At 35.7% G+C, this 21681-nt stretch overlaps 1 protein-coding gene across 3 annotated transcripts in view; it reads left to right on the forward strand.

Moving 5' to 3' along the window:
- GPC5 (glypican 5) overlaps window positions 1–12276 on the forward strand; it is a 1392911-nt gene extending 1380635 nt beyond the window's left edge. For 2 of the 3 annotated variants that reach the window (XM_060288187.1, XM_030856918.2), the window contains exons 8-9: window positions 4210–4363; window positions 11919–12276. In XM_060288187.1, coding sequence (XP_060144170.1) covers window positions 4210–4363; window positions 11919–11934 — 170 coding nt within the window. In that variant the 3' untranslated portion in view covers window positions 11935–12276. Of the gene's footprint in view, window positions 1–4209; window positions 4364–11918 lie in introns of those variants that run through there. The other variant, XM_060288185.1, reaches the window with a different exon arrangement.
- The last annotated feature ends 9405 nt before the right edge of the window (window positions 12277–21681 follow it).

Here is a 21681-nt window from a genome sequence, read left to right on the forward strand (position 1 = left end):
TAGTCAGACTGTCTGAAAGTCAAATATATAATCACAGAGACCACCTTCAGTTAGGGTGTTCATGATTACCATGGACCTTTTCTCTTCAAAAATACAATTACTCTGCTTTTGTTATTGGATTACATGGAAGCCCCCAAGGAAAACTGGAAAATTACTCAGCATTTTTCAGGATGTATCCTAGATTCAAGTGACTCAGTACCCTGGGTGGAACTATCAATCATATTTCCTGGGAGATAAGAATGGAGTAATGACTAATAAAATTGGTAAATTGTTATATAAGCCATATCAGATTTATTAGACTCCTAAATGTCCTACCAATATGACTGATTTGGGTATAAATGACCATCCAAGTCCAGCAAGTAATGACCAAGGGTAATAGTTTTTATTTAACATAACAAGATCCATAGCAACTTTATTTAACAAGTATTTGCTAAGTTAATATTCTCATACTGAATCTTTTCCATTACATTCACCACTTTTCTTCTTAGATGAAAATTCTAAGTTCACATCTAATTCTAATATTTTATTCTACACTTGGTGTTGCTGTAATATAATTCTATGCCTTTATATTAAAAGAGACTGAATTTGAGAAACTAAATAGACACTTTTCCAAATACATACAAATGGTGAACAGGTACATGAAAAGATGCTCAACAGCACAAATTATCAGGAAAGTACAAATCAAAACCACAATGAGACTTCCCTGGTGGTCCAGTAGTTAAGACTCCCACTACAGGGGGCACAGGTTCAATCCCTGGTCAGGGAACTAAGATCCCACATGCCGCACTGTGTGGCCAAAAAAAACCAAAAAACCAAACCAAACAAACAGAAACAATGAGATATCACCTCACACCTGTTATAATGGCTATTATCAAAAAAGACAAATGATAAGTGTTGACAAGGATGTGGAGAAAGGGGAACCCTTGTGCACTCTTTGTGGGAATGTAAATTGGTAGAGCCACTATGGAAAACAGTATGAAGTTTCCTTAAAAAATTAAAATATGGAATTACCATATGATCTAGGAATTCCACATCTGGATATATACCCAAAAGAAATGAAGACCAGATCTTGAAGAGATATCTGCACTCCCATGTTCATTGCAGCATTAATCACAATAGCCAAGATATGGAAACAGCCTAACAGTTGTCAATGAATGAATGGATAAAGAAGATGTATTGTATATAAAAACAATAGAATATTATTCAGCCATGAGAAAAAAGAAAACCCAGCCATTTGCTACAACTTAGATGAAGTTTGGGGGCATTATGTCAAGTGAAATAAGTCAGACAGAGAAAGACAAATACCATATTATATCACTTATAAGTATAAATTTTAAAAAGCCAAACTCATAGAAACAGAGTAGATTCGTGACTGCCAAGGACTGGGACGTGGGGGGGACATGAGATGTTGTTCATAGGGTACAAACTTCCAGTTATAAGATAAATAAGTTCTGGATAGCTAATGTAGAACATGGTGATTACAGTGATTAATACTGAATTATATACTTGAAAGTGCTAAGTGAGAAATATGATCTGTATAAAGTTTATTTCTTAAAAATGTCCTACTTAATTATTTCTCCTTACATGGTTTTATTTTCATAAGAAAATATTCCACACAGTTCCTACAGTTGTTACATCTCTGGGACAAGCAATAATGCTATATATCTATTATATCTCAATAAAACTGGGGCGGGGATCAAACTGAATTGGAGAAATGTATTTTTACAGTTTTGTAATTCTCTGCCCTGGATTAAATTCATCAATTTATTAATTCACCTAGTAATTACTAAATGCTTACTAGGTGAATACAGAAATTAATGACAGATTCCGTGCTCTCAAAGAAAGGCAGCCATAGACTAACAGAGTTCAGATTCTTAAAGACCATGAAAATATGTGTATAAAATTATATTAAAACATTTTTATGTACCAATATCTACTTTTTGAATCTTTTAAAATAAGTGAATACACTTTTCTTAACCTAGTTCTCTACTAATGGACACTTAATGGCACTAAAAACGCACAGATTAACATTTTGTGAAAAAATATGTGCATATTTTAAAAATTATTCCCATGGAATTTCTCCATTAAAGTGGAACTTTGGGGTCTAGGTAAGTGTACATTTTAAACACTTTCGGTATATTTTGGCAATCTTCCTTGATAAAGGGTTAATCCTTGCCAAACTGACGTCATCGCCTCTCTGTCCTGCCTTTGTCAACCAGTCGGTATATAATTGACACCTCATCTTGTATAAGATTGTATCACTTCATAGCACCAACCATCAGGCATGTGCCTGAGTTTTAATATTACATTTGTTTTTGTAATAGCATGGCTATCTGTCTTCCCCCGCCAGACTGTAAGCCACCAAAGGCAGAAATATGAATTTACTGTCATCTTTGTGTGTCACTATTATGCGTAGAAAAGGTTATTTTAAATTACTTCATTTTTGTTTATTAATGTGAGAAATCTCCAAACCAATTTTTCTTTTATGGGTCTTTGGTTGAGCTTTGGTACAATTTACACACTTAGTTAATTAAATTCCTTTCCTCAAGGGATCTTTTTTCTTTTCATATAATTCTTATCTCAAGGGACCATCATCCTTAGAACTATCAAATCTCTACCTCTGATGTTAAAATGGCATCTGACTGAAGATGGGATATCCCTCCTGGCACTGCCTGACTTGCAGGCAGAAGATTTAACATGTTTCTATTTTCATATCTGTACTCACCATGGTACCCCCTGAACCCAGACCAGTGCCTGGCTCATGAATGAATGAGGAAAATACCAGCTCAGGAAGGTATAAGGAAAAGTTATTCATGAATCCAATCCAGGAACCTCCTCACAGTGCTTTTAAAAAGAAAAGTAAATCCCTTAAAGCTCAAATTTATGTAGTTATCTTGGGAAAAAAATTTTAATTGCCTAGAGTCTGCATAGCTCCTTGTTATACTGTAGCATAACAAGGAGTATAAAACCATGACTAAAATATTCACACTCCACTCCAGTCCCCATAAAAAAAAGGAATTGCTAGTTTATTCATCTTGCCTAATGACACAGAAGGGCAAAACAAGTACCCAGACAATGAATAATAATGCAAGAGCTCAGACTGTAAAATCAATATGTCAGATCAGTAGAGCTGAGCTTCGTTTTAATGCACTCATCCCTAAATGCAGTAGAGTTTACCTTTGAATTATATATATGTATTGACCTAATTACATAAATATTGACTCTTCCTTATATGAAGCTTTGTTTTTCCAGTCTCACTGTAATTATGATGTCAATATTTGTGGCTGTGGTAACACTGAATTTAAACTTGTTAATTGTGACTGATGGTGGCATGCCATGGGATAATCCAGACAGTCTTACAGCCTCAACACACTGGTGGCACTAGATAGTAACTGATAAATCAGTAATTCCCTAGGTATACCATAGTAAGGTAAACTTCTTTAAGAAAATAACTGTTTCATTCCCAATAATTTGAGAACTGGTCTCCTCAGTTTGTCAGGTTTTACAACACACAGAAGTAATAACCAGGATGTGACTAGATCTTGGTCTGTAACTTTGCACATTTTTTTTCTTTAATCAAACACTTCATCCCTAACTTCAAGCCACAATCCATCCTACTAACAAATTCTTTGATCTATTGACTATACCCGTATCCCCATAGCTCTGCATGTATATAAAAGATAATATTTAATATTTGTTATTATTCTTTGATATATTTCAATAAGGATCCTATGCAAAGTTTAGCCTAATACAAAATATGATCTGTATAAATTTTATTTCTTAAAAATGTCCTACTTAATTATTTCTCCTTACATGGTTTTATTTTCGTAAGAAAAGATTTCACACAGTTCCTACAGTTGTTACATCTCTGGGACAAGCAATAATGCTATACCTCAGGTCATTTAAATTAAATTGCTTTACTTCAATAACATTTAGAGAAACATTCCAAGTGCTTTAAAAAGCTGGAAAGTGCTTTGCTTTGTTCTTATAAAGTTTCTGAACACTCCCACTCAAGGTCCTGTACCTTCCAATTTAAGAAGAGCAGAAGTATGTGTCATATTCATCTTTTAGAGTTAGGTGAAACACACAGTGAATGCTACACAAAAAGAATAAAACAATGGGGTCCATGAGTTGGCTTAAGAGCTGTTCTAGATGTCTCATGGTGAGCTAGTTATCCATCATCCTGTTTTTTCTTATTTGCCTCTACAGGGATGCCAGATGAGATGAACCTCAGTGATGTAAAGCAAATCCATCAAACAGACGGTAGTAGTACTTTAGACACAACTGGAGCAGGATGTACAGCAACAACTGAAACTATGGCATTGGCTCTGATGGGTGCAGTGATGTTACTTCCTGGGCTTTGGTAACTGAACTCTTCTGCCCTGATATATATGTCTTATTAGAGTCTTAACTTCTCCCCTCTCTTTCTCCAAGTGGAATAAGAGATCTTTTCAAATGTAACAAGTATATTTATGAAAAGGTATGTCACACTAACTTAGAAGCCAAGTTGGTATGTTCACAAAGTATCTAAAAATCAACGTTTAAATGAAAGACTGTTTGAAAACATGTCTTCTTTGAATCTAATTTAAACATTCTTAAATTCTAACAAACCTGCATATGTGAAGAGCACGGAAGTGACTTTGCATAAGAAGGATTTAGTATATCTGTAATTTTATTATCCTCAATTCCAACCTCTTCCTTTTTAAAAGAAAAATGTTTTAAATCGAAGGTATATTTTCAGGACACTGAAAACAGTACATAGTGTTTCTTAAAATACTGGAATTAGAATTCCATTAAATGAATCAAAACAAACAATGGCAAGTAGTATGCATGCATTTTCAAGAGATTCTTCCATTTTGCAAGTTACAGAAAGAAATTACTGAAAGACTATAAGTTATAGAGTAGATTGCCGAGGGGCATTTCATGCAATTTCATTGAAGATGCTTGATAACTTTTATCCACTGTAACTTAGCCACTGACAAACCTTAAAGCTGAGTATTTTGATAACATCTGATTTGTATCCCATTATATACAAAATGCATCTTTGGTATTGTGACTCTGTTCCCTCCTCTCTCTTTGCCGAATGGATTTAGCTACATTGCAAACACACGCCTGCTCTAGGAATATCGCTAATAAAGCTGTTAATTATTTGGTGGAAAACTTTAAAGAATATTGATCATTTTCTCCTGGAAAAATGATATTTTCATCCATTTTCAAAATATTGTTTGCTGTTTTTTTAAACTTGATATTGAACAAACAATTGTCTATACATTTCTAAGGTTCCTATGAATATCTAAAGATGTACTAATACAGAAAATATGGCATGAACTGTTTTAGCTCTTTTCCTGTTTTCACATTAGCAGAGCTGCTAATCCACAGTCCCTGATTTCCCAGTTGTGATAAGGTGCCTCAGCAGGCACTGATTAGGATGTGTCTATCACTGTACTTAGGAGGAAGAGATAAGTCAGCTTTTATTAAGAAGTATCACATCCAGTTGATAGCCAGGAAATATAATTAATACAAAGTGACAGAATAGAAAAGAGAAGTGCTGAACTTATAAAATTAAAAAAAAAAATTCAAAAGGATTTGAAATGACCTCTGTAAAAGAACTGAAGGGGACTCGATCAACAGCAAAGATTCGCGAGATGAAATCAACCTGTCCAAATGAGGAAACTATATGATCAAACCCTGTTCTCCCTCAGGTTCTCGATTATTCAAATGATCTGTTGATTGTCACCTTAAACCACACTATGTTTATACCGCCCAGTCACATTTTCTTGTCCGTTAAAACATGCCTCAGAACTGGAAGTGTTACTTTACCTGCCAATTCTGGAGGTCATTTTCCTAAGCTTCCATTCCATCTTAATATGTGTTCCATGATCTGCTTGGCTTATAGCTCATTTGCACCACCATGCTCCAAAAATTACAAACTTAACATATTTTTTAAAATTTTCATTTCAACTTCAGCTTTTTATTTAAATAGCTCTGAAATGAGTAATATGAAGTCAACCATTTGTGGCACTCCAGCCCAAGTCACAGTTGGCTTGCCACGACAATGTTTCTGACCCAAACCTTGAGGCGACAGTAAGAAAAACCAACTGAGGAATGTGGTTCAGCAGTCTGAGATGTACCTGGATAAAATCGGTTGATTAGAGATAATTTTAGGTATCGCAGGAAATGGTTAAAAGCAGAGTAGTGACAAAATCAATAGTATGAGTGGGGCTTCCCTGGTGGCGCAGTGGTTGAGAGTCCGCCTGCCGATGCAGGGGACACAGGTTCGTGCCCCGGTCCGGGAAGATCCCACATGCCGCGGAGCGGCTGGGCCCTGAGCCATGGCCGCTGAGCCTGCACGTCCGGAGCCTGTGCTCCGCAATGGGAGAGGCCACGACAGTGAGAGGCCCGCGTACCGCAAAAAAAAAAAAAAAAAAAAAAAAATAGTATGAATGAATATTTTTTATCAACTAAATTTTATATACTCAAATGGGTGTTGTCTACCTCCACAAAGGCACTTAGGAGACCATGTATATACCACAATCGTGTAGCTAGAGCTCAAAACACTTGGAGGTTTTCAGAATTTCTTGAAGAGCCCGAGGCATACTTTTTTTAATATTCTCAATGAGGTTATACATTCTTTAATATTCTACTCTGTAGCAGGTTACATTTGTATAGCTCTTTATAATTTACAAGGCTATTTCAGATGAGATAAAACATCTCATCTGACCTTCCTCACCCCTCAAGGATGGGCTCAATTTTTAGTCAAATAAAAGCAATAACACTGAGGTTTTTGTGTTTTTTAATATGGCTCAGAATTTGCTACGGAAGAGTTTTCCATCAGTAAAGTCTAAAAAGTTATTAAGCAATGGTAAAATTGTTAGCATACATGTGTACTTTTCAAGATGATTTAAAGTATAGCATTCAGGTGAATATACATGTATTTTAAATTATTGCTCATATAGTTATAGTCACATACTGGGATCACTTAAAGGAATTTTCTTGAATTTCTGAGTTATTTTTATACAAATTAATCATGAAACAGTCCAGTGTTTTGCATGTATTGGGGAATAATCAGTTAACAATCTGAGTTAACATTCACTTGGCCTTCCCTTTGCGTATATACCATGACAAATGCTTTTATGCACCATCTCCCCAATAACATTACCACCTCCATTTTACCAATGAGGAAACTGAGGCTAGAAATATTATGTAATTTGTTTGTTGTCATACAAATAGTCAGAGTAGAATCAGACAGCTAAGTAATAACTCTAAATAAACTATATACATTCCTGGTTAAAAGCTATAATAGTTCTAGAACAGTGGTAAAGAATCTTGAGGTTAGCATAAAAGTCATTCAGAGGTGATTTAAGTCTCCAAACAAGGATTTAAAAAAAATAATAAAATTAACTGTACAATTCTAATTGTATAATTATCAAATTGCATATTAGTGTAAAAGCATAGTGAAAAGGAAAAATGTAAACATGAACATTTTCTTCCCTACCAATCAATACTCTCCCACATGTGAAAATTCTATTTAAACACATCAGCCTCTAAAATAAACCAGCTACCAAAAATGAGAAAACACACACACATTTTTTAAACTATAATAGAATCATGAAATTTCATTTTGTTTTCTGTGCAACTGAAGGGTTGAAACATTTCTTTGGCCATAAGACAAAGGATGGCATAAAAAATAAGGAAGGAAGGAAGAAAAGAAGGGAGGATGGGAGGGAGGGAGGGAGGGAGGGAGGGAGGGAGGAAGGAAGGAAGGAAGGAAGGAAGGAAGGAAGGAAGGAAGGAAGGATGGAAGGAAGAAAGGAAGGAAGGAAGGAAGGGTGTGGCAGAATATAATTTTTAAAAATCTTAGATTTGCCTTTTATCCTCTATTTTTTCAGGAACAAACAATGAAATAATGCCTGGAGTGTTCTTTTCTAATTAAGGGACAGAAGTTAATAAGCTATTTCTTCCCAAACACTCAGATTTTCTGAAGTACTCAATAATGATGTTTTGAAAAGGACTCAATTTATTGCTAATTGTTTTCAATCACTTAAAATATTGTTTCTGTCATCAGAACAGTTTAGGTACAATTAAAATTGTTTCTTCCTGAATGAATCATTCAACTTAGACTTGCGATTCTATGAGATATTCACTGAGCAGTCTGTGATATCAGTATTTCTTTAGGTTGCAAACTTGGTATCCTGTACAACGACATGGGTTGTACAAAAACAGAAATAATTGTCAGGTATGACATTGGGCATATCAAGTTTTTCTTTAATTGTAGATTGTATATCAATCATTTCTGATTAAAATATAGATAAAACATTTCTCAGGTTTAAAATCTGCTTTCTTTGCCTTTGCTAGAATTACATGATGACTGAATTACTCTTATATCATTGTTTTGTAAATGGAGATTTAATCAAATGCAGTTCCTAAGCTATCCTGTCTGCCTCCATACGCAAAAAAAAACCTGAAGAATTTCATCACAATATGATTAATATCTTCACTGTAACAACGGCAATAACTTATTTGGAACATGGTTGTGGTAGAGATGCATGTTTGTGGATAAATTTGCAAACATCTGATGCAAGAGTCTCTCCCCTTCCTGCACTTGTCAATTGTCACATTGGAATCATTTTCACCATGAAATATATGAGAAGACCATGCATCTCACCTTCCCTGGAAATTTTTACTTTCACTATATCAAAGAGCAAGAGAAAGGGAAGGGGATAGAGGAATGTGAAATGCCATAGAATTAAAAACAGACTGGAGAATTTCTAAGGATCAAACTGGCTGGAGACAGGGATTGACACTTAGCAATAACTTGGGTAATTTGGTGAGTAAATTCTACTTTTATGAGTTTCAGTACCCACCTTTGAGCACCGCTGAACTAGAAGGAACTAAGGGTCTTAGAAGGAGAGGAAGCAGGGGGTCTCTCTTTGCCTGAGATTACCCAGCCAAGGCAAGCAGCATTAGAAGGGGGAAAAAAAGCTTAATTTGCAAAATAAATGTATGAGCAGTACAGTGTGTTTAGCAAGCACCTGTCTTATTCTACCTCTTTAAGAAATCTAGGCACTGACCAGTAAAGAATTTTTAACAGCTGCAATTTCTTCAGAATAACATTGAAAGACCCACATAGAATCAAGAAGGATTCCAACTACAAAATTGTGGTCAAAATTGTCAAAGACTTCCAGAATACAATTAGCCAAGTCATTGTGCTTTTCCAACTCACCCCACATTCTCACCCCTCTCCCTGCCGCCCACATACACACTCTCACGCCCCACACACATTTTCTTGCTATTGTTTCTATTTCCTTTTGGTTTTCTTATCTGTAAAATTGAGATAGCTGTATCTAACTCAGAATTGCTTACAGGACTAGATAATGCAACACATATTTAGGACCCACCTGGCGCATGATAAGCCTTAATAATCCATGTTTGTTCCTTTCCCATTAAGCCTTCTGTTAAAATGCATGTGTGCCCAGGTTGGGACAATACCAAACTATAGAATTATGCATTCTGCCTGTGGATAAGCTTTTGATAGGGAAACAGAGTGGAGAGTGAATAGAGCTTAGGAAGGAGAAAGAAGGCAGAGTAAAAGTGCAGGAGAGACCCACCTGCCTGTTTCATGTCTCATGTTTTGCTTAGCCTCATCCTGGCTACAAGGCTTATTTGTTGAAAATGTATTTCCTAAATATAGGGAGTTAGAGAGGGGTCTTGCTTTTATTGATTACAAAGGGATGTTAGCCCTGTCCCAGTGTTTACATGTGAATTGGTCTCTAACTATAACAGATTGAAAACCTCAACACCCCCCAACCCACCTGAAAGTCTAGTTGACTGGTGGGTTCAGACCGCATGTCAGAGTGATTACAGCACGGGCTAGAGAGCAGCCCAAGATGAGGTGGGAGCTAATAATCAATGAGCAAGCAGTGTATTTGCTCAGTATCTCCCTTAAAGTCACCACCAAGTGGAGATTTCTGAATGGCAAGATCGCTTCCTTAAGTTCATATGGCTAACAGGTGAGAAAGCAAGTATTCTAACACAGGTCAGACTTCAAAATCCTTTCCACTGCACGGCTCAGTATCCCTGAACTCAGAAAACCCTTGAGAAGGAAGCTGATTAAGTTAGGTTACTTTTTAGGTTATTTGTAGGTTTTACAGGATATTTTTTAAATTTCCCTTGTTCCATTCGCTTTTTATTCTCATCTAGTCTCTCAGATAATTTTCTCTTCCGTCTTTCTTTCTTCTCAAATTTAGCTCTGGTAATAAGGTGAGCATCTGAAGAGATTCCATATGCCAGATGCCCGAGTGTGGCCATCTGATGGGGAGATTGGCTCAACCACTGACTCACAGCCATCCAAAAATGCTGGAAAAACCAGAACAAACACAGCTTCAAAGGTTTTAGACGTAACCATCTGTATGACCTTCAGCAAATCCCACCACCTTTTTGAACTTCAGTTCCTCATTTGTAAAATAATATGCTTGAGCCGAATGATGACTAAATTTCCTTCTAGATCTCTAGTCTAAAACAGAAAACACCGATGCAGTGATACAGAACATTTATTTACTCGATATCTTATATAATAACCTACTCTTACTTAATACATAAAAAACACTTTAAAAATAATGCATAAAATGTGATTTTAGTTACAAATTTATGCATATGGTGATCATTCTAGTTTGTTGATCACATATAGGGATGTGGCTTTTCTGCATGAGACTGAGTGGAATTATCTTTTCATAAATGAAGGGGAGAATAGCTAGAACAAAAGTTCTTTAGCTTTCATTTAATGGACAGAACAATATGCCTGAGCAAAGTAATCTATCCTGTCATTAACTATTTCACAACTAATTGCTTATTGTTTTAGCTAATCTTATAGCAGCTATGATATGGGGTCTTCACTAATTCAGCTACAGTGTGTCACAATATTTAAAAACGAATAGTACATAGAGTGGCACCATTGAGGGACCAAAAGATAATAGTGTAGGGAAGTCAGAGATGAATAATAAAAGTGAGTTTGACAGTATTTTCTCTTCTCACAGATTTTCCCAGGAGACCCTTTTAAATAGGCCTAAACAAATGGTATTGTCTCTGATGATTTATTGCAGAACAAGCTGACAGAGCACAGGGACGTGTTAGCTGGTCCCCTGTAGTATAGGGGCTAGTTCAGAAAATGAAGAGACCAGAAGTGCAGCAGTTGGAGGAAAGGCTCTTTATCATCCAGTGAGCAAGCAGACAGAAGCTGGTAATCACAGCTTATCTGAAAAGATAGTTTCTAAATATTGTGCGTTGGTGATTTTCATATTCTTTTTCCTCATTTATTAAAAATAATAATGAGAATCTATGAGAATTTCATTACAGATGGTTAACTGCAATAAATTTATAATAAATTAATTCTACTTTACTACTTTTCCTACACATCTATTACAGTATGGATGTAACTGAATGTAAATATGTGAACGCATATACACATTTATGTATAAAATACACATTCATGTATTTACAGATTTAGATAAAATATAACATATAAAGGCTTTTTATGTTACATTTTCATAAAACTTGCCTTTATAGCAATTATTTCTGGCTTTTCAATCAAAGACTGAGAAGGTCAGTGAAATAGATAATTTTTATAAAGTTGCTGCTTATTATTTTTCCATGTGGACTTTCACCTTTCATTTCAAATGGATCAACATTGAACAAAGCTCTTAATATACACAAGAGAGCATATAGGGCCACTGCGGCAATAAGAGGTCACATACATAAGGTTTATTTGCAGAAAGCCTCACTGCTACAGCCTTATATATACACTTTCTATTGACTTTAAGAGACTATTCCCTGGAACAAAATGCAAAAGCACAAATAGTTAGCTTATGTTTCTTACTATAAAATATGTAAAAGTGTGACTTTAACTACTCACTTGCTTTTAGGTTAGCAACTAACTGAAGTTAAGCTGAACAAGAAAGGAATGACAATTCAAAGGAACTCAAATGTATCCTCATTTTCCTCAAGTCACCAGTTGTGCTGTCTTCTCCCTTAGTGATGCTCAACTTTCATTGTCCCGCTGCCTTTGTTATCGGTACTCTCAGTGCCTGTGTGGGACACTTTGTACAAAATGGAACTCAGGCTTGGAAATAAGACTAGTCCTGGTTTTGAATATCAGCTCTCTGAAACATCTGTGAAATTGAGATGACCATACCTCCCCACCCTTGACTGATTTATTGGCAAGGTTTACTGAGTGACTATATCTACAGTGACTGGCACATTGTGGGGATTAAGTAAATATGAGGTAGCATTTTATCTAGACTTGCTTTTAGGTGAAATCTTTCACACTAAGATGTAAGCGACTGATTTGATGAAGAATCATCTGATTTTAAAACTATACGGAAGCAATCCCACTCCTAGGCATATACCCAAGAAAACCATAATTCAAAAAGATACCTGCACCCCAATGTTCATTGCAGCACTATTTACAACAGCCAGGACACAGAAGCAACCTAAAAGGCCATCAACAGAGGAATGGATAAAGAAGATGTGGTACATATATACAATGGAATACTACTCAGCCAGAAAAAGGAACAAAATTGTGCCACTTGCAGCAACATGGATGGACCTAGAGATTGTCATACTGAATGAAGTAAATCAGACACAGAAAGACAAATATCATAATGATATCGCTTATATGTGGAATCTAAAAAAAGGGTAAAATGAACTTATTTACAAAACAGAAGTAGAGTCACATATGTAGAAAACAAATTTATGGTTACCAGGGGATAAGGGGGGGAGGGATAAATTAGGATATTGGGGTTGACATATACACACTACTATATATAAAAGAGATCACTAATAAGAGAGGGCTGTGGCCTGGGAGACCACATAAGAACCTACTGTATAGCACAGGGAACTCTACTCAATACTCTGTAATGGTCTATATGGGAAAAGAATCCAAAAAGAGTGGATATATGTATACGTATAACTGATTCACTTTGCTGTACACCTGAAACTAACACAACATTGTAAATCAATTATACTCCAATAAATTATTTAAAATGAAAGAAAAAAACTATATGGAAACCTAAATATAATGTATTTCTGTATTTTGCAGAAGAGAAAGCTAAAATCCAGAACACATAAGTGAATTACCCAAGGTAAGAACACAACTAGTTTAAAACAAAAGACCAGCAAACACTCATTTTTCAAGTTCTGTCCACTGTACTGAAACAAAATGCTTGTTTGTATATCCTAATATTCAACAGAAATCGCACCATAACCACAGGGACAGGCAAACCTACCAACTTGGGAGATTATGCTTAGATGCATGATTTTCAGAAAATGAAAATAAGGCTACCTAGAGAACTTATAAAATGTAACACTACACTGACATTGATTAAAATAGTAGAGATAATGTAATAGAATTTGAATGTAATGGTTTTAATATAAATGTTAAATCTCTTTTCGAATTCACTTCTGATTCTTGATAAACTGACCAACTTGCTAAAGTATGTGGGACATCTTGATAAATAACCTATTCTAACACAGATTACAATTTTCAAATTTATCACTATTTTACTTTTAAATTATAGGAAATAAAATTAAAATATATTTTATGTCACATTTAAAGGTATTAAAAGAAACATTTCTTCTTTGCTGCTGTTATTGTTTTCTACCATATTATTTTGATTCACAATCTTTAGATTTACCATCTCTGTACCAGATTATAATTAGGTTATATCTTGAAACATGAAGATCAATAGATCATGTTCATGTTCATCTTATTTTTTATTTATTTTTGAATTTTATTTTATTTTTTTATACAGCACGTTCTTATTTCTTCCAGGTTGTCTGTTTTATTGGCACAGAGTTTCTTGTAGTAGTCTCTTATGATGCTTTGCATTTCTGCGGTGTCCGTTGTAACTTCTTTTTCATTTCTAATTTTATTGAGTTGAATCCTCTCTCTCTTTTTCTTCATGAGTCTGGCAAAAGGTTTATCAATTTTGTTTATCTTCTCAAAGAACCAGCTTTTAGTTTTATTGATCTTTGCTACTGTTTTCTTCATTTCTTTTTCATTTATTTCTGATCTGATCTTTATGATTTCTTTTGCTAAATTTGGGGGGTTTTGTTCTTCTTTCTCTAATTGCTTTAGGTGTAAAGTTAGGTTGTTTATGTGAGATTTTCTTGTTTCCTGAGGTAGGATTGTATTGCTATAAACTTCCCTCTTAAAACTGCTTTTGCTGCATCCCATAACCTTTTGTAAAGCTAGGTTGTTTATTTGAGATTTTTCTTGTTTCTTGAGGTAAGACTGTATTGGTATAAACTTCCATCTTAGAACTGTTTTTGCTGTTTCCTCTTTGATTTCTTCAGTGATCTCTTGGTTATTTAGCAGCATATTGTTTAGCCTCCATGTGTTTGTGTTTTTTATGTTTTTTGCCCTGTATTTGATTTCTACTCTCATAGCGTTGTGGTCGGAAAAAATGCATGATATGATTTCAATTTTCTTAAATTTACCAAGGCTTGATTTGTGACCCAAGATGTGATCTATTCTTGAGAATCTTCCATGTGCCCTTGAGAAGAAAGTATAATCTGCTGTTTTTGGATGGAATGTCCTATAAATATCAATTAAATCTAGCTGGTCTACTGTGTCATTTAAAGTTTGTGTTTCCTTGTTAATATTCTGTCTGTATGATCTGTCCATTGGTGTAAGTGAGGTGTTAAAGTCCCCCACTATTATTGTGTTACTGTCGATTTCCTCTTTTATAGCTGTTAGCATTTGTCTTATGTATTGAGGTGCTCCTATGTGGGGTGCATATGTATTTATAATTGTTATATCTTCTTCTTGGATTGATTCCTTGATCATTACGTAGTGTCCTTCATTGTCTCTTGTAACATTCCTTAAAGCCTATTTTATCTGATATGAGTATTGCTACTCCAGCTTTCTTTTGGTTTCCATTTGCATGGTATATCTTTTTCCATCCCCTCACTTTCAGTCTGTATGTGTCCCTAGGTCTGAAGTGGGTCTATTGTAGACAGCATATATATGGGTCTTGTTTTTGTATCCATTCATTGAGCCTGTGTCTTTTGGTTGGAGCATTTAATCCATTCAGGATTAAGGTAATTCTCAATATATGTGTTCCTATTACCATTTTTTAATTATTTTGGGTTTGTTTTTGTAGGTCCCTTACTTCTCTTGTGTTTCCCACTTAGGGAAGTTCCTTTAACAAATGTTGTAGAGCTGGTTTGGTGGTGCTGAATTCTCTTAGCTTTTGCTTGTCTGTAAAGCTTTTGATTTCTCCGTCGAATCTGAATGAGATCCTTGCTGGGTAGAGTAATCTTGGTTGTAGGTTCTTCCCTTCCCTCACTTTAAATATATCATGCCACTCCCTTCTGGCTTGTAGAGTTTCTGCTGAGAAATCAGCTGTTAACCTTATGGGAGTTCCCTTGTATTTTTTTTTTCATTTTCCCCTTGTTGCATTTAATAATTTGTCTTTAATTTTTGTCAGTTTGATTACTATGTGTCTCAGTGTGTTTCTCCTTGGGTTTATCCTGCCTAGGACTCTCTGCACTTCCTGGACTTCGGTGGCTATTTCCTTTCCCATGTTAGGGAAGTTTTCAACTATAGTCTCTTCAAATGTTTTCTCGGGTCCTTTCTCTCTCTCTTCTCCTTCTCAGACCCCTGTAATGCAAATGCTGTTGCATTTACTGTTGTCCCAGAGGTCTCTTAGGCTGTCTTCATTTCTTTTCATTGTTTTTACTTTATTCTGTTCCGTGGCAGTGAATTTCACCCTTCTGTCTTCCAGGTCACTTATCCGTTCTTCTGCCTCACTTATCCTGCTATTGATTCCTTCTAATGTATTTTTCATTTCAGTTATTGTATAGTTCATCTCTGTTTGTTCGTTCTTTAATTCTTCTAGGTGTTTGTTCTTTAATTCTTCTAGGTCTTTGTTAAACATTTCTTGCATCTTCTCCATCTTTGCCTCCATTCTTTTTCTGAGCTCCGGGATCATCTTCACTATCATTCTGAATTCTTTTTCTGGAAGGTTGCCTATCTCCACTTCATTCAGTTGTTTTTCTGGGGTTTTATCTTGTTCCTTCATCTGGTACATAGCTCTCTGCCTTTTCATTTTGTCTATTTTTCTGTGAATGTGGTTTTCGTTCCACAGGCTGCAGGATTGTAGTTCTTCTTGCTTCTGCTGTCTGCCCTCTGGTGGATGAGGCTATCTAAGAGGCTTGTGCAAGTTTCCTGATGGGAGGGACCGGTGGTGGGTAGAGCTGTGTGTTGCTCTGGTGGGCAGAGCTCAGTAAAAATTTACTCTGCTGATGAGTGGGGCTCAGTTCCCTCCCTGTTGGTTGTTTGGTCTGAGGCGGCCCAGCACTGGAGCCTACCCCCTGCTCTTTGGTGGGGCTAATGGCAGACTCCAGGAGCATTCATGCCAAGGAGTACTTCCCAGAACTTTTTCTGCCAATGTCCATGTCCCCACAATGAGCCACAGCCACACTCCACCTCTGCAGGAGATCCTCCAACACTAGCAGGTAGGTTTGGTTCAGTCTCCTATAGGGTCACTGCTCCTTCCCCCTGGGTCCTGAGGTGCACACTACTTTGTGTGTGCCCTCCAAGAGTGGAGTTTCTGTTTCCCCCAGTCCTGTTGAAGTCCTGCAATCAAATCCCGCTAGCCTTCAAAGTCTGATTCTCTGGGAATTCCTCCTCCTGTTGCTGGACCCCCAGGTTGGGAAGCCTGACATGGGGCTCAGAACTTTCACTCCAGTGGGTGGACTTCTGTGGTATAATTGTTCTCCAGTTTTTGAGTCTTCCAGCCAGTGGTTATGGGATTTGATTTCATTGTGATTGTGCCCTTCTACGATCTCATTGTGGTTTCTACTTTGTCTTTGGATGCGGGGTATCTTTTTTGGTGAGTTCCAGTGTCTTCCTGTCGACGATGGTTCAGCAGATAGTTGTGATTCCAGTGCTCTCACAAGAGAGAGTGAGCACACATACTTCTACTCTACCATCTTGAATGGCCATCACTCATGTTCATTTTAATTGGAAATTCTTTGTTATTTAAAAATTAAACAAGTTTATTGTACCATAGCATCTTCTAGTGATTTTAAAATAATGAGAAAATATGAATATTTGAAATCTTTCTAAACAACTTCCCTTTAGAGGAGCATTATTTCACTATATTATAAGATATAAGGGCAAGTTAGCTATAGTTGAAGTATGTAATCTTTAATTTGTAGTTCTATTTTTCCCTTAAAATCCAGAGAGTTGTTAGCTATTTGTCTTCATTGGCCTCAAAAGAAAAATCCTCTTATACTTCTCTTATTAGCTATTTTTTTCTAAAACAGAGTAAATTATCTCCATATAACAGGAAATTTTAGCTACTAAAAGATGAATTCCACTGTAGGATATAGAGAAAATAATTTAATAGACAGTATATTCGTAGACATTAACTCTGGTAGTAACTATGAACAATTTACAGTCATGTTGTCCTTCAAGACTTATCTAAAATACAAGGTTGCATATGAAACTTTATTTTAATCAACTTTTTTCTGAATAAAAAATATTTCCATTGAAAATTCTTGAAAATGGAATAAATATCATCAAAAATTCTCCAACTTCTGTTCACGTTTTGCTGCATTTTAAAAAATCTAGCTTGTAGAAATGCAGCTATATATAATATACACACATTGTATTAAATTACAGATACCTATATAGAAGACACATGTATATCTACATATAGATGGATATAGTGATTATATATTTACATAAATATATAAATATAGGATATTTTAAGATGTGATGATATGATGTTTTCTTTTTAAGCCATCTTTATTGCTTACTAATATATCATGAATGTTTTCTAGGCCAATATATATAATTCTAAAAATAATTATAATTGATTCATGTATTTGTTCACATGAATATCACATTATTTAATCAATTTCCTATTGAACATTAAATTATTCCCAATATGTCATAAACAATGTTCCAATGAGAATCTTTATAAACTAAATTTTACACACCTCCATGATTATACTCTTAGATTCGTTTTCCTTCCTTAGGTGGGATAGGAAATGGAGATGCTTTATTCCACTTGGAGTTACCAGTGCAGCCAAGCATCAAACAAACAATAATAAAGATATGAGTTATTTCTTTCATAATGTGTGACCCTGTATGCTTCCTTGATTCCCCTAATTGAAAGTAATTCTCTCTTTAATCAATATACTACAAAACCAGACTACAATCATTTGTGTATTTATCTTATTTTCCCTGGCAGATTAAAGGTTACTAATGGCTTTCTGAATACCTTGTGGTAATACAGTCCTTTGAACTTAGATGTCCATATATATGTGTCGAATCAAATCTAATTACAACAGGTTGCAAAAAAAGATGTTATTTTACTATATTTGTTATGATTCATTAACCTTAGAAACTTTTAACCTCAAAAAATCCTAAAAACAGTTGTAATATTAATAATAATTCCTGTCTGTATCAAAGGAAACTTGGGAGCAAATGAGATTAGTATGTGAAAATATTTGTAAATAGGAAAATAATTCAGATTATAATTGTTATTGTTACAACCAAATGGACTATTTGCTGGGGGTTTATACATTTTTTATTATTTCACATCTGACCTCTTAATAGTGAAATATAACCTGAGAGCCACAATACTTTGAAGATGTCTTTACTGAAAAGGAGTTTATTAGACATTGTGTGCCTGCCAAGCTCAGAATGCCTTCTGAAGAAACTTAAAATATGATCCCCTCTCCTTTACAGCTGACTGAGTGGGGGTGATCTAGGACAGCACTGTCCAACAGAAGTGTAATGTGAGCCACCTATGAAATTTAACATTTCTCAGTAGCCATACTAAAAAAAAAAAAAAAAAGAGAGAGAGAGAGTAAAAAGATACAGGTGATATTTAATAATACATTAACCCAGTGTATGAAGATTACCACCATTTCAACATGTAGTCAGTATAAAAATCATCAGTAAGATATTTTATATTCATTTTTATATTCATTGTTTTGCAATCCAGCATGTGGTTACTGCACATCTCAATGTGAACACACTGTGTTGCAGCTGCTGAGCTAGTGGTTCTTGTATTGGACAACACATAGAGAGAGGTGGAGACACCAAGGTACCTTGAGAAAAAAGATCATTAATAAGGGAAAAACATGAGAAGCCTCCCTTAGTCATAAATCTGAGGCAAGAAAATATATTTTAATTTGGAGAAATGTATTAGCAAAACATGTCCTTCTAAACACGGACAGGAATTGAAAACTCAAAGAGATGTCTCTGAAGATGACAAATATTCTCTCCTTGACCAAATTCTACTCAGCCTTTTCTGAACTGTCTACTTAACTAAGCCCTGATTTGGGGTTTCCATATTGGTTTCCACATTGTCCAATTTTAGCAAGAATCCTGCTAGGTCAGTTTAGCCAGAATCTTCCATCTGCTATATCCGGTTACATCAATACCCAGGTTCTTCTTTACCAATACCCAGGTACCATTCTTTACCATTCCCCAGCTGATTCTGATCATCTTAGACTGCCTTCAGCAAGAATCCTGTTGGGTCACATTAGTCAGAATTTCCCAATACCCGTGAGGTTTCCTCTTGAGTAATTTTCCATCAGCTGACGCCCATCTTGCTCTTTGGCTATAAATTCCCACTTATTCTTGTATTCTGAGTTAAGCCCAACCTCTCTTCCCAACTACAAAGCCCCACTGCAGTGGTCTTCACAACCTATGTCAATTGCCCCCCCTAAATAAAGTCTGCCTTACAGTTTTAACAAGTGTCATTAATACTTTTTTTCTTTAACAAAATGTTGTGACTTTCAGAATGGCACTGTGAAGACTCAGGGAAACATTCCCAGAAAAGGGCATCTATTAAGTTGGTCAAAATTAGCAAGGATAATCTTTCAAATTCTCTGAAAATTGCTCAGAGGTTTATAGAAACGGAGAAGCATTTATTCATCAAATCTAAGGAAATCCAGTAAGAGCTATTTGAGGCAGTGGCATTCCAGTTAGGATTGCAGCCATCCCCCACAGGTAAGCCTTGGGGGCAAACTGCTCCAACAGGAGCCATAGATGAAAGTCAGTTTCCATCTGCACCCCACCCTACCGCTCCCCCGCCTCCTTCCATTTTAGGTAGATTCAGCAGCAGGTGATCATCAGCAGATTCCATTTTTCACAGCTTACTGCTATTGGAGACCTATATTGGGTCTGGCTGCAGCCTGGTAGAAATGCCTATTCTCTCACTACTAACTCCCACTTAATAGGGAAGATATAGGCTGGGGCGGTTGGTGAAGAGTGCAGACCCTCTTTCTCAGGCAACTCGAGTTGCAGCTTCCACCTCCCCTGGCTCCCCAGTGTGGAAGAGCAACTCCAGATAGATTTGGCAGCTGTTCAGTCCCAGCAGATCCCATCCTCCCAGGTTCTGCAGACAATCCATACTGGGTGTAATGGTAAGCCAGCAGAGATACAAGTTCCAGCCAAGTACTAGTGTAGCCAAGTACAAAACAAATTAAAAAGCAAGCAAACAAACAATGATAACAATAATCTCTGGAGAGGAATCAATATCTAGAGATGCTATGTAAAAGGGAACTTCTTCAACCTGACAAAGTGTATCTGTAATAAACCCCACATCTAATATCATACCTAATGGTAAAAGATGAAAAGCTTTCCCCTTAATATGAGGAACAATAGAAGGATGTTGGCTCTCCCCACATTTATTTAACATTCTGCTAGAGGATTTAGCCAGGACAATTAAGCAATTGAACAAGAAGAACAGATGAAAGACATCTAGATTGAAAAGAAGGAAGTAAAGTTATCTTAAATTACACATGACATGAACTTGTGTGTATATAAGGTATCCACTAAAAATATTAAAACTAATAAATGAGCTCAGCAAGATTGCAAGCTGAATTATTTTTCTATATCCTAGCAATGAATAATCCAAAAACAAAGTTAAGAAAGAAATTCAACTTAAAATACCATCAAAAAGAATAAAGTACTTAGAAATAAATTTAGCAAAATAAGGGCAAGACATACACAAGACTTATACACACAAATATAAAACAGTGTTGAAAATAACTAAAGATCTAAATAAATGGAAATATACCCCATGTCCATGCATTGGAAGATTTAATATTGTTAAAATGGCTAAATTGATCTACAGACTCAATGCAATCTCTATCAAACTCTCATTTGGCTTTTTTGCAGAAATTGACAAGCTGATCCTAAAATTCATATGCAAATGCAAGAAACCCAGAATAGACAATCTTAAAAAGAACAAAGTTGGAAGAGTCAATCTTCCTCTTTTCAAAGCTTAGTACCCAGTTACAGTTATCAAGACAGTGTGGTACTGACTTAAGGATAAGTGTATAAGTCAATGGAATAGAACTGTGAGTCCATAATTGAATTCCTAGCTCACATTGTTCACAAAAGTTAACTCAAAGTGGATCAGAGACCTCAATACAAGAACTAAAACTACAAAAATGTTAGAAGAAAACATATGAGTAAATCTTTGTGATCTTGGATTAGAAAATGGTTTCTCACATACCACACCAAAAGTAGAAGCAACAAAAAGAGATAAATTGAAACTTCACTAAAATTAAAAGCTTTTGTGCTTCAGAGGGCACCATCAAAAAGCATATGTATGAAAGTATTTAAAAATTATATATGTGATAAAGGACTTG

Source organism: Globicephala melas, chromosome 18 (genome assembly GCF_963455315.2).
Source record: "Globicephala melas chromosome 18, mGloMel1.2, whole genome shotgun sequence".
Lineage (NCBI taxonomy): Eukaryota > Metazoa > Chordata > Mammalia > Artiodactyla > Delphinidae > Globicephala > Globicephala melas.